Source organism: Vanellus vanellus (assembly GCF_965231255.1).
Source record: "Vanellus vanellus genome assembly, chromosome: 2".
In the NCBI taxonomy this organism is placed as follows: Eukaryota; Metazoa; Chordata; class Aves; order Charadriiformes; family Charadriidae; genus Vanellus; species Vanellus vanellus.
Window position 1 is genome coordinate 108,603,826 of NC_138906.1, and position 14,617 is coordinate 108,618,442.

Genomic DNA, 14,617 nt, shown 5'->3' on the forward strand with positions numbered 1-14,617 from the left:
CCTTGAATATTACAATACAGCAGAGAGATCGAATGACTGTAGCATAACTGTAGTTAGTCGATTCCTGGTTTCGGTTAAGTTAAGCTAGGGGCAAAGCTTGATTTGCTTCTCACACTAATAGGGAGGAAGAAGCTAGTGTCATCACGTATTCATGAAGTCATTAAGCTAAGACATAAAAAGATATTTATAACTACGAATTTGTGTAGTTTGCACTGAAGAACTTACATTTGTTGGATTTTGGAGGGGAGAGGAGGCAATCGGCCAATACTTAACTGCTCTCCTTACACTGGGCTTTCAGTTGTAACTGGAGACTACGGTAACTTCTACGCTTTCTGGTCTAGCACAGAATAACCTCATTGACAAGTGATCTCACTGGAGGACCATCTTCTGAGGGAAAGGGCATCACAACATAGGGCTTAAACGAAATCAGAACTTGTGAATTTGACAACAGAATATGCTTTATTAATCTTTTTTGGCTTTTCCCCCCTATTTTTCATGGCTCATAACTGTAAGAACCTCTTACCTCAGCAACCATTTATCAGAATGAAAGGGAATATGTCAAGATACTCTTTAGAGCTTGTCAGCAATGCTCTCAATTAGCTGTAACAATCACTGTTGAACAAAACGAGGTTCTTCTTTACTAGTTTCTAAGACGCTTCCCATTTCCAATATGTCATTTTAAAATCAGTCTAGTGATGCATTATTTTGTACAGAATTTCAAAGCTCAAAAGAAAAGGATCAAATCTACTGCATAAGACTTGAGAAGCCACATAATACAGTCGTTTTAAATAATGTAGCTCTTACGTAGTTTCTACTCAGTAAGTGTCTTGTTTCAGGTGTCCTTTATTCATACTTCAAATTTTATAGGCTTCATTTACTAATGTGAAAGTCCTGATGAGATTCAGCAAAGGAAATGGGAAGGTGGCAGGCTATAAAGCATTTCAGCTTTAGCTGCTGGTAGACACTTAGTGAAACATTACTGAGTGATCAGCTTTATATAACAGATATATTCTAACATTTTATGTCATTCACATTATTCTGGCATCGAGATTAGATGGGGAAATGGATTCTGTACTCTATTGCAGGGCATATGAACAAACAATGGAAATGCCAAAATGACGAATGTCCTCCAATTCATTTTACATACTTTAATTTGCAGAAAACTGCAGAAGCCCACATAGGAAATTCCTGCAGGGTTAGCCTAGGGAGGGTTGAACAGGATGATTCAAACCCTTCTAAATATTTAGCAACTTGAATATTCTCTGATTATTTTTAATGACATATCAGAGCTTCTACTTTGAAAAGGCTGGAAACTTATGTAGCTGGGAGAGGTCATTTGTGTATGACTTTGTCTCTGCTTCACATACAAAACCTTTTAGCTGAACGGGTTAAGACTCCATGTTATTCTACTTAAAATATATTCAAAACCAAGAGAAAGGTGAGCTCCCACCTAACAGGGCCAAAGGACAAGGGGCAATGCAGGCTTGCTTACTGAGGCTGAAGAGGAGCCTGAGTTTCCCTTTGTTTTGATTTGCAAAAGCAGATTTATTTTTCTTGCATCTTTAGTGCGAAATAAAAAAGACAATTGTAACCACAGCAAAATTCCTACAGACTTCATCGAGGCCAGTTCTTACTTTGGTGTGGTTTTGATTTTGACATGTACTAAACAAGCTTAAGTGACGCTTCCAGCTTAAGTCCCTTCTCATTGAAGACTATAGTTTTATTTCTCAAAGTTCCTCACTAAATTTAAAAATGTGAGACTCTAGCTCTTTGCAGGCAGCTGAGTATCTTTCAGGGTAATTTAATTGCTTTGCTATGGGTTTACAACAAAATGTGGTGAGCATTTGTGAAAGAGCAAACAAGCATTTGTGATAAGCGAATTGTGATTAGCAATTTACTGTGGAAAAAACAGGACTGTTCTCTTTAAGAGGAAAACATGTAAGATGTTACTGGTGTCATTCTTATAGAAGTATACATTCCTTCACATAAGTACTCTCATAGAACTGAATAGGATTGCTTATGTGCGTAGGTGTTCATCACTGAGGATAGATGGCAAAAGCAAAGTCCAAATAGGGACTACAAACCAGACTCAAACACAACGGGGGTTATTGAAAGTGATTCTTAATTTTGAATTTCTTGGAGAAAGGCCAGGCTGTAATTAGATTTTCTGAACATAATTTCCTGAGGGATTTCAATAACTGCAATACAAAAAGCTAATGCAGATTTCCATACCAAAATTTTACGTGGCCTTATTTGTTTAATAATATCCAAACTGACTGCGTTTAAAATTTGTACTCTTTGAATTCTCTACAGCAAGAACTACAACACTAAGTTTCAGCTAGCTGAAAATTCAATCTGCAATCCTTTTTTCATCCTAAACAAATTTAAACCCCCAAATGCAAAATGTTAAAATATATCATGCATTAATGGTACCTATTATCTTTTGATGCATAAAAAGATATGTGCTTTGTTTCTCAATTTTTAATATCTTGTGAAATGGTGCTAAATCATATGCCAGGTAGTAACAATAAACAATGATTTATGAGGACACATGCAGGTGGTTTTCTTCACGCTTGCAGGGCTTTTGTACTTGAATTGTTCTCCTTACCTATGACATCAGTTCACACGGCTGCTCTTGGCTTGTATTTTTTGTATTTTTGTAAATCCTTATGTATAGGATAACATATCCATGAAAGTTTATCTGTTGTTGGGCTCTAATTCTTCATAAAGCTGTCTATTATTCATGAAAATGTACGATTCATTTGTCTTATGTATGCACACAAATCGTGTATAAGTAATCTTTTTTTCTTTTTTCTCTGTTACTTAAACTATTTTATGATAAAAATCTGTAAGGACACTATTTAATTTCTGAAATGTAATTAAAGGCAAGATCTGGATTATTAATACGCACACTTTAGAAAGAGGCATTGTGATTTGTAAAGCCGTGGGTGTCAACCGGGTTTTTAAGTGAAACCATTCCAACACAGAAGATTAGACTGGAATTTCACCTGATGGCTGTAAGAATTTTGTGCATGGCAGCAATTCCCCTTTTCTTTTTATTGTGCAGTGGTGGGGCTTGCCACACGCCTGATGTCACGTCCGACGGAGAGGAGAGGCAATGCACAGCGCTGAAAGGGCACCGCTGTGTCAGCTAATGAGGCCCCATGCCACAACCTCCACAGCAGCGGCAGATCACGGATGGAAACTCTGTCAGACCTGCACCACTATACTGTTAAATTTGAAGTGAATGCTGGTACTGATGTGCTGCCACTAGTAAAAGCCAACCACCAAGTTGTTCCTATTGACAAGATTAATTAGACAACTAAATTACTGCTTTTATCTTAGCAGTGCAATCAAGAACTGAAAGAGTGCAAGGAAGACACAAATGGAAGAAAAGCTGCATAAAGAGAGAAACCAGCCCACATCATTTTAGGATATTTTGTGCAACCTGTGCTCCTTTAGCACTATTATTCTGTTTCAATCTTTTCAGGTCTTTACATAGAAGTGCTTTCATGGGCAGATGCAGGATGATAAGCCCAATGCCCATTTATTGAGTTGCCTTTTCTCATCTGAAATGTAGTCTTAAAAAAAGAAAGAACCACAACCCCCTCCATCTTCTTACTCTACAGCATATTCATTATCAGATCAACTCACACTACTAATTAAGTTAAATTCGACTGCTAAATAACTCCCGAAGAGCCAATTTAACCAAGGTAGTATGAGCACATATTCATTTCTCCTTATACATCACCAGCTGTTATTAATTAAATTTTAGTCACTTCAGAGTGCAAGTTTGAAATAATTGCCACTATGGAAACCCTTTTACACTGTACTTAACAGTGAGTTCGGCTGTTACTTTTCTGATATTGATAGTAATCTGAATATAGGTAGACACCACTCTAGTTATTTCATTTTAGAGTTTGATATATTTTTGTTAGAGTTTGTTATATGTTTTTTTTTATTCAGAGGAATGTGTGGAATTTTCAAATTCATTTCTTGAATGTAAAAAGCTTTGCCATAAATACACATGAAGTGCAGAACTGAGTTTGATGGATTATTCTCTAAAGAAAACGTCTCCTCTCTGAAGGTGTAATATACCTTTTCAAGTTCAGAGGAGCTCAGTGGCAGCAAACGATTTTTCCCTCCGCAACAGCTCTTCTCAGCTGGTTGCTGTACTAAGGTGAGAGCTGAAGTGATGCTCGCAATCTGCTTCCTCGCTACCCACCTTCCACCCACATCTATGAAGCACCTGTGGGCTGATGCTTTGACAACGGGTAGGTCTCCGCTGTGCAAAGGCTATCAGTATGAACAGGTATTAGGAAGAAAAGGTGTGTTTTGCACTCCCTTCAGCTCCTCTACAAGAACATAGCATTTAATTAGTCATTGCAGCAGAAGGTATCTTCATTACAGATAACGAACAATATTCTTGCACGTAAAAGTTTTGTAACCAGAGCGAGACAAAATTGTCCTCTGGATGCATTTCTCAGCCTACTGGTAAAACTGAACTAGTCTCTCCTGAAATCAGCTACACTTTCTCAAGTTTCAGTCACCGTAGTACATGTAAGAGAAATGACAGTCTTAAGCTCTGGAATATTTATTAGCCCCATGTTTCTGTGGAAGCGTGAATAAAATCTGCATACTTCTAAAGAGTAAAATTCTTGCAATTTTAATAATACACTTCCAACATGTTTTGTCCTGCAAAGCCAACTAGTATAGATATTAAACTATTACTTGATGATATATCAAGTTTTGCTTTCCTTTATTGCAAAGGCCATTTGTAAGAAACAAAAGATAGCAGAGAACGAACAATGGTCTATACATTTATCTCCCTTCATGTATATCATAACACATTTACTATCTTTTTGCCAAAGGAAAGACCCATCAAGAACTCAAGAAGAGGTACTCTAACATCTCTACAAATAAACATTTTTTTTTTGCCTTCTTATTGTGTTCATGAAAAAATATCGGTGATATGATAAGTATTTTTAAAGGTGATCTAAAAGCACAACGTTTTTAACAAACGACTTCTGGAAGGTTATTTTCTTTTTTCCATTACTGTTATTTAACTGTAAGACTATAACCATGATTCGAAATTCACTTTGACTTTGTTGGATGAGGGATGATGGGAAACAAATGCTGTATCCTTTAATGAGTCACCCACTGAATTCATAACTCACCTGCTGATTTTAATTTGTGTGATAATTTACAGAATAAAACACTTAATGTCTTTCATCTATACTGCATTTCACTTATTTTTATGAAAACAGGTAATATGTTTTCTTGCATTGAGCACTCTTGTTTGTGAGCAGTTTCTGACTTCCTATCTAAATGTAAATTGCTTATGCAACCAGATTGTTAAGAGAGAAGTGAAACAAAATCCTTAAGCCCTTTCCAAGTAATACAAAGCAATACGTTTATGATAGGTTGTTATTTTTTAAAGTGAAAACAATACTTTTAACAAAGGTCTACATTTTAAATGTAACAATAATTTTAGTTTCCTAAAAGATACAAATCAGTTTCGGCTTAAGAGCAGTGAATCATCATCATCATCAAATTATGGTAATTATAGCATTTAAAGTCATAAGCAAATAGCTTAGAATCCAATCATATGAAAGAGAACTGGAGACAAAACATAATGATTGCATATACAGAAGGCCTGTTAGTCCAATCAACTGTTCATATGTATGATTCGCCAAGGAAATTCACCAAGAATAGCTCTTATTCCTAGAATTATTCTGTTTTAATCTTGCAACTTATACAGGCACTTTATGTAGATTTAATTGGGCACCCTGAGGTTGCCCAAATACATACACAGTCTTATTGGAAGAAAATACTAAACCAACTTCACATTCATTAGCTACTGGGAAGCTACATTGAGCCAAATTGTCTATCCAGCTTTATGTGGTGATTTTGGGAATAATTTTCACCATTAGTTTACAAAATGACTAAAAGAAACCTGTTTTATGTAGATTTAGCAATCCTGCTGAGGTTCCTGACAATTGTAAAAATGAAATGGAGGGAAAACAACCAGCGCAAATAAAAAGCAATTTGCATGAATTCTGGTCAAATGGAAAGAAGCTAATGGTCATTTACTTATAAGGAACTTGCCTTGTAAACTGTAGATTTCTCCAACGCTGTTCTGCCGGGTGATATGATGCCAATATGCACTACGAGGAAGTGAGATCGACTTGGATAATGTCATTGGTTCAGACAGACTGGTCTGGAGCTAAAAGCCAAAACAAACATAAATAGAAGATCACACATAACCATAGTTGATAGATAATCTCAAAACTGTAAATTGCACCAATGTTGTTATGACGATAGTATTTTCTGAATTATGGCAGGTTTTATACTATCACTGAAACTGTGTTATAAGCATCAGTACTGTGAATGCTCAGGAAAAATCTGCAAAAGTATATTTGAGTACAAAGGTTCATTAGTGCAGGTCAATATTAGGCCACAGGAATATATCCCAATTTATCTATTTTTTTTTTGCTGCCAGGTTTTTGTTATTTTCTTCTTTAACGTTAAGATAATGAAGAATTAAAATGTGCCTGAAATCTTAAACCCCTCTACAATCATGTTTCTTTTTGGTCATTTAATGTGCGTATTGGATTGAATACTCAGAAAGATGTTAAGAGAGAATCTGAGATAACCAGTAGAGAATTAGCAATGAAGAGTCATTAATCCCTTAATCTTCCATTCAAGTGGAGGCATCTCATCACCAGTAGCAGGTTTCAGCCTCAAGAGTATATTTTCCCAGTCTGAAGGACTTCAGGTAAACGAAACTGTCTATTATATGATAAGTATCCATGTGTACAAAAACTATAGCACAGAAACCTGATGTAAAGGAGGAATGTAAACTTTATTAAAGTTTATATTCTCCAATGCACCATAGATGTGAATGAAAGACAAGACTAGGCTACAGAAAAAAAAAAGAACGATGGAGGACTGTGCATCTGACAATCTCTTTGGATATACCTGTACAACTTATGCGTTGTCTGTCTAGAAGAAAAGAGAATGTATCTGTAAATCTTTTGTATCTCTGGCTTTACAGAATATAAAATCTGATCAATAATTTGCGGGATCTAACAAATCACAGTGATGCTGTGGGGCATGTAATTTCTTCAGGGCATGTCTGGAAGGATTAACCCTGAAGGATCAACTACGTCTGCAGATTTAGAGTGGAAAACCGCTTAATTTCAGGAGTGGCACCAGGATGGTGAGGGTGGTAGTCTGAAATGGTGTGCCTAGAAACCCACATTTTCAGACAGTCCGGCTACAGAGCAGAAGGTATTCAAAGTCTGGATAATTTACTGCAGACTAATGATTAACTCCTAGGCATTCTGCATTCAGAATAATAATGCCAAATGAAAAAAAACCTAAAATTATCTGTACAAACTCATGGTATTCTGTAATAACCCCCCCCCCTCTTTTAGAGACGTTATCCACCCAGAGATCCATAATTATTTCAGATTTGAGTATTAACACACACTGATGTGTGGCAGATATTTTGCTTCAGATCAATCTATTGTAATTACTTCTGTTGTTGTTTTCTTGAGAATTGTCATCAAAATTGCTCCCTGTCTACAGCTAATGTCTTTTCTGCTCATTTATAGCCAAATATTACATTTCATTTGTCAGTGAAGCAGATCATCACTGGAAGCTATTTGATACGAAGTAAAGAGCTTGCAGAAACATTTCCTCCATTAAAAAAAGTTCAAAAGCCTTATCACATGAATTTTATTTTTAGGAATACTTGAGAATTTAAAGTTTATTGATACAGAGTATTTCCTTTATTGTGGAGATGAAGGCAATAACAAACCTTCTAAGCTATGTTACCACCGTAGTATAGCAAGGGTAACAAGGGTAACTTTCTCAAGTAAGAAAAATAAAGAAAATCATGTAACTTCAATACACAGATGATTTCTTCATAATTTATTCGCCCCAAAGGTAAATTCTAGTCTTGAGTCAATAGGCAAACCTTTTTATTAGTATGAATTCTGAAAAAAATAATTCCAATAAATAGAACAACTTTGACTATGGTTCATTATCACAAAGCTAAATCCACAGACTGAATTGAAGTGGTTAAATTTATATCATTATTCCTCATCCGAGGTGATTAGTTCCTGCCTGATCTGACCAACACTGATTCAGAACAACTTTATATGCACACATTAAAGCTTTGAAAGTATCAGAAAGTCTATTCTCATTATAAATTAAGATAAGAACTGCTCTAGTGCAGAAGATCACATTGTGAGCATTCACAGTACTTTGTCTCCTCAGATTCCCTAACTAAAGCACAACTTCTAATATCACCTTTTGGGCAAGAAGTATCACCATGTGCTAGTTACAATAGGATCAGAAAAACTGCATTTCTTTGGGGACTCCATAGAAAGAAAATGCAATTTCTATTTTATTAAAATATCATCCTTGGAAAAAAATACTTAAGAATACATTGTCAATTTTGTTTTTAATTTGAGACTTTAAAATACAAACATAAACATATGTATTCAAGGACCTTATCACTTTGTGTATCACATAAAGGATGATAATTTAATACCACATTAATTTGTCCATGAAGTTGTTATTACTAATTATTAGATCACTATCAGCTACATTTTTATTTTTCATCTTTTTTATCACTACAAAAACCACATTATTGGTGAAATATAACTGAGAATGATAGAATGCTCACTCCTACAAACTGCTATTTGTAAAAATATTTCCATGTTCAAAGAAAATTGGATAATCTACTGACAGAAACCTACTTTCTCTAGAGACCACCTTATGTGCTAGACTGTGGGTGTTTCAGATAAAATACTTGAAACCAAGGTGAAGAAAGCAGGCATATAAAAAAATACATAACCAATTATTCAGATACTATTAAATAGCTTTTTGCTATATAACTTATTACAGGTTAAATAAGAATTTAATGTACAGAGATCTACAGTTTCATAATCCCTTTTCCCCAACTGTAAATGAACTTCTGGTAGTCAACGATGTTAAAAAATAAAAGCAAAACAAACAAAGAATTTGTAAATCAGGGAAGATGAACCAGAATTGTTTACTTGTTCAATAATTAGTCACACAGGTTTGAGATTCCAGGCCAGTGGAAGCCATCACTCTGGCTAAGTTCAGAGACTTTATCCTAGATGCTCTTCCCTTTTGCCTTCTTGCTGTGCCTCAGAAAAAAACCTGACTTGTCCTCTACCCTTTTCTGAATCAGCTAACTGAAACAGAAAATGTTTTGCTATGAAAAATCAAGTAAATAACCTTTTAATTTTCTTCTTTTCTCGAAACATGTAGACCAGCAGTTTCCTACACAGGTTTATTTCTGTCAGTTTAACATAAATATAACAATTCAAGAAATATCTTTAAAAATTATTTCACCTAGCTCCTTAAGCTTATTTACCACTTACAAAATTAAATCCTATGTAAGAGGCGAATGTTCAGCTGTTGCTTCCAACACTGGCACATTTTCCTCAGGAGCTGGAAAAACAGGCTCAGATGCACTAGCAGCAACCATACAGAAAGGGCCCATAATGACAGAGGTAGCACAGACACATAGAAGAAATCAACACTTTGATCTAGGAATGAATTTGAGGTAATTCTGCTACTCTGCTATGGTGAGACCCCACCTGGAGTACTGCATCCAGCTCTGGAGCCCTCAGCATAGGAAAGACATGGACCTGTTGGAGCGGGTCCAGAGGAGGCCCACAAAAATGAGCAGAGGGCTCCTGTGAAGACAGTCTGAGAGACTTGGGATTGTTCAGGTTGAACAATCTTTTTTGACAGACTTTTTTTGACAGACTTTTTAGTAGGTCCTATGGTGATAGGAGAAGGGGTAATGGTTTTAAACTAAAAGAAAATAGATTTAGATTAGATAGAAGGAAGAAATCTTTTTACAAGGAGGGTGGTGAAACGCTGCAACTGGTTTCCCAGAGAGGTTGTAGATGCCCCATGCCTAGAAACATTCAAGGTTGTGTCGGATGGGGCTCTGAGCAACTTGATCTTGTTGATGTCCCTGCCGGTGGCGGGAGGGTAGACTAGATGACCTTTAAAAGTCCTTTCCAACTCAAAGCATTCTATGACTTCACTGAGGGTTTTGTGCAATCTTACATCTATGAAGTGACCTTAATCTTTGGTATCTAGGTGTAGAAATATAGAGGAAAGTAAAAGCAATATACCAAATTAAACATATATAATATATTAATTCAGCATGAAATAAAACATCCATTTAGAATGATTTTGCTACAAATATTTCTCAAATCTGATGAGACTTCAGGAAATGAAAAACATAATCCAGACTTTTTGCCCGGTTTTAGAGGTAGAAAATGATGCAAGTAGAACTTGGGTGAAAAAAAAAAAAGTAGAAGTACATGAATGAAAACATCAACTCTGGGACTTTTTTTTTTTGGTGGGAATATAAAATAAATCCATCACTGACATGTTTTGGTTATCTGATATGAAATACCTAGTATTTAGGTTTCCTCCAGTTTCCTCCAGAATCTTTCTTTAATAAGATACCTTTCACACAGTGAACGTTACATTTCTTTCCTGTATCCAAATCCAATGCCCAAATCCAAAATATCCAAAATATGAAGTCATATGAAGCCTTTGCATTGCCAGCAACAACTTTGTAATTCTTAAAGGACTATTTGATTAAAATAGAAATAAAAAAAAATCTACTAATGTATCACTGTAAGAAGTTCCCCACATTTTTCGTTATTGTTCTTTCACGAGAGAAGGCTTAAGGGCTAAATTTTCTTTTCATTCCCATAGACTATCTCCATTGACTTATATAGATTTGTTACTCTGATATCAATAATGAATACAATTCCAAGAATGGAGCTTGTTAAATGTATTAGGGTTCTCAGCTTTGATCTGTTTAGCATATTATTCTCTCATTTTCTTTTTGCATTAAAAAAGTCAAAACACTGAAGGTGACAGAAAATACATTTGGCTTGGGGAGAAAAAATGAACAATGTAGTTCATTCCAGAGCAGAGATTTAGAGCATCTTTTTGCATTCAAGATCATCCAGCCCAACGGCTAGAGGTAAGAGAGACTACAAAATTGTGTCAGGCAAGGGAAAAACTGAATGTTTCCTACCATGCTCTGAATGAGAGCCCTCATGACTACTACCACTTCAAAAACATTCCAAACTCCAGTGCAAGCTTTAGGTTTCAAATGGCAAACCGGCATTGGAATTATATCACCAACTACCAAAATACACTCTTATGCAAGGACTTGCCAGCTCTGCTCTCGCACCTACCCACGCCACTTACCTACACACTCCACAAACCTTTCTGTTGTCTGCAGTGCTTCTGACATGACGAACAGCTCTCTTCCCACCCCTCCCCGGCTCTATCACTGCATACGAGCAGCTGCACTAACCTCTCCTTACCATAGCAAAGACTTTCCCTACTCTGCGGTTTCATTCAAACGCACAGCAAACATTCAGTAACATCAGCCACCTGCAGCAGCCCCCGCAGAAGCCGGGCTTCGCACCTCATCCTCTCGCTGCCTGCAAGGTACCGTGTAAGAGACAGTAGACTACTGCAGCTGACGGAGGAAGAGTAAAAAAGGTGTTGGTTTGCTAAGAAAGGAATAGGCAGGGGACTCTAACGGCTGTGGAAGTTCACATTTCACGGTGGGATGAAGTATTTTCTTTCAGGAAGTGAATGGCACCTGCTGCACAGTTTTTGAACGCTGCTGCAGTCTTTGAGTGTCTATTATTGGATATGAGCAATAGTCCCTGGAAAAATGCCAATGAAATAGGTCTACATTCAAGAAGATCTTTTCTTTCAAATAAGATTAAGAAAAAAAACAGCTCCAGTTTGAGGAATCATTAACTGCTGCTGAACCCAAGTCTGAATTTTCACAACCCCCCCTACTTTCTTGTGAAGTGGTGAATGTTGGGAATAAACTTGAGACACAACTCCAGGATTTACTTCACCCAAGTACATATAGTTTTCTGAGCCTGAGGACTAAGAAAAAGCCTGGCAAAATTGTTAAAAACAATTCTCACAGAAAAAATCAGAGTCAGGAAAAATGTCATTATGTGCTTAATGAACCAATAACCCTATGGGAATTTACTGATACTTAGGGAACAGTGTTTACAAAACTCAAACCTAAAAGTACACTAATTCTGACCTGGGGTGGGGTGGGGGGTGGGGGGGTGGAGGGGAAGAAGTCAGCATTCTTGGTTTTGTTGTTAATCTTGGCAATATTTACAGCTGGTCATGGCTTGCCAGGGGATAGACAGATCCTGCAGTGGAACACTCCCGATTTTCTATTGTCAGTTCCCACTGCAACGAAGGGTGAGCTTTACTGCTCTAGAAGTCCTCTCCTGCCAAAAGCGCTGCAAGGCTATTTCAGCTTTAACCTGTAACTTTCAAAGACCTCTAGGACCAGTAATTGAAATAAGTTTCTCAACACTTGTGCGAACCAAGTAAACAATTCACTGACAGTGTATTGCAATAAAGCAGCCAGCTTTTTACAGGGTTATACAGTTTCTAAACAATCACTGTACAGCAACATCATACAGTAGATGAGAAATACAGAACAATATTGAGCTAAGTATTTGCATGAATAACTGACCTGAGGCTATACGTTAGCTTACACAAAGTGCATGGGTTCGTGAATAATTATATCTATTCAGAACCTCAGTACTTGAGTTTATACATAATTTGGAAACAGAAGAAAACGTACTGAGAGACCGATGTGTCACGACATGGGTCCATATATGGATGAACTCCAGAATTTTCTTCTCCATTTTCTCCTCCAGGTATTGACTTGACACAAATGCACTTAGGCAGAATTACAACATAAAAGAGCTTTTTCATATTAAGTAAATTGCAGGGCTGAAATGGAGCCCAAAAGACGTATATTTTAACTAAGCATTTCATATAATTATTGAGTCGGCAGCAGCCACTAGTGTCTCTCTGCTTTTCCGATACTGCACAGTTTGAAAATAATAGGTAATAGGTAAACCATTGCACACACACATAAATAACAACCATAAACCAGACAAAGCCCTGAAGATGCTTTGGCAAAGGTAGGATACTTCAAATTGAAGCCATCATTTTAAAATGAAAATTTAGAATGTTTGATGTGTTTGTTGACGACGTTCGATCCAGTAATGTTACTATGACTTTGTGTTTAGGTTGTGATCAGGTTAAAAATACATGAAGAAATACATAGGACAGATTTGTTTACAGAACAAAGCTAAATTAAAAGTTCACTATGAAACTAATGCCGTTAATTTCTCCAGCCTCGGAGTTTTGTTTTTTCTTTTCTGATTCTAAGACCACTTACACGGATTTTCTTCATTCCATTTACATTCTTATTAATACTATGCCTGACAACCCTGTAATTTATATTTATCCTCAGACCAGTCCTATGAAATACTGTTACCCTCCTCATTCTGTTCCAGATAAGAAAGAGAAAGATTAAATGACTCGCAGGCTTATTTCTTAGCTACTTTCCTCTCCAACCTCTCCTTAAGCCCAGTTCTATTGCCTGATATTTGTCTTCTTTGGCACATTCATTATTTCCCTCCTAACAAGATTTTTTTTTTTTTTTAAATACATAAGCTCATTGATATTATCTTTTTTAAATGACAGAGATCTATCATGATGACCAATTATTTATATTACGTTGAATATTAGAGACAAGACTTGTAAATAATGAAAATGGAAGAGAAATATACACATGCAGTGTTTCATAAAGGCGTTTATCTTCAGGTAAATGTTAAAACGATCACAATCTAAAATGACATTATTTTTACAGCTCTGCTGTCTAAAGCAAAACAAGTGTCATAGAAAATTTCCTATGATAATAATAAGTTATGAAACTTGTGCCATTATAATTTCTTCATGCATTTATACTTTAGTCTTATTGATGTTTGATTAACTTCAGCTGGTTAACATCAACTTTAGCACTATCTTATTTAGAATTATTGTTTTACACATTGTAATTTTTTATTCTTTTGAGATAACATAATAGGTTTTTACTGTCAGCTCTTGAAAGAAGTAATTTATAATGTTACAAAGGTACGACTATTTCCTTAGCGTGCCCACCTCATATGTGTAGTCATAACATGAGAAATCTTCAGCTCTTACCCCCTCATTTTATATACTTGAAGAACAGTGGGTGCAGAAATTACATCAGGAGTGTTTTCAGTGGAAGCTGAGTGGCAGGAGATCAAAGCTGGCATTAGGGAGAAAAATCAGGTCTTAAATTCCAATGCCGTGTGCCAATAAGCATGTTGTCATCCTGGTGTAGAGGTTAGATAGACAAGTGCTGCTGAGAACAGCTGTGTTCATATGCTGGTGTGTGAAAATTACCTTAGCTGAGATTCTTTAAAAACAGATCATCAAACCCAACATTATCTACTGACTGCAAGGAGGAGAACCCTCACCATTTAGAGAGGGTGAATTACTCTTTTTCCTTTTCTCCTCAGGACGGGACCGCTGAGAAGATCTAATGGTTTATTGCTGCCTCTGTAAACTAATTCAGCTCAATAACCCTGCAGAATCCTAGATATTTTTTGCCAAATTAGCAAACTGAATTGACTCCCTGAGTCAGACAAGAACTTTTTTTTTGTTGTTT

At 36.3% G+C, this 14,617-nt stretch overlaps 1 protein-coding gene across 1 annotated transcript in view; it reads right to left on the reverse strand.

The window, feature by feature from the left end:
• DOK6 (docking protein 6) overlaps window positions 1-14,617 on the reverse strand; it is a gene marked incomplete at both ends in the record, with an annotated part of 267,744 nt that overhangs the window by 38,577 nt on the left and 214,550 nt on the right. Inside the window, one exon of the mRNA XM_082479395.1 lies at window positions 6,109-6,226. Coding sequence (XP_082335521.1) covers window positions 6,109-6,226 — 118 coding nt within the window. The remainder of the gene's footprint in view (window positions 1-6,108; window positions 6,227-14,617) is intronic.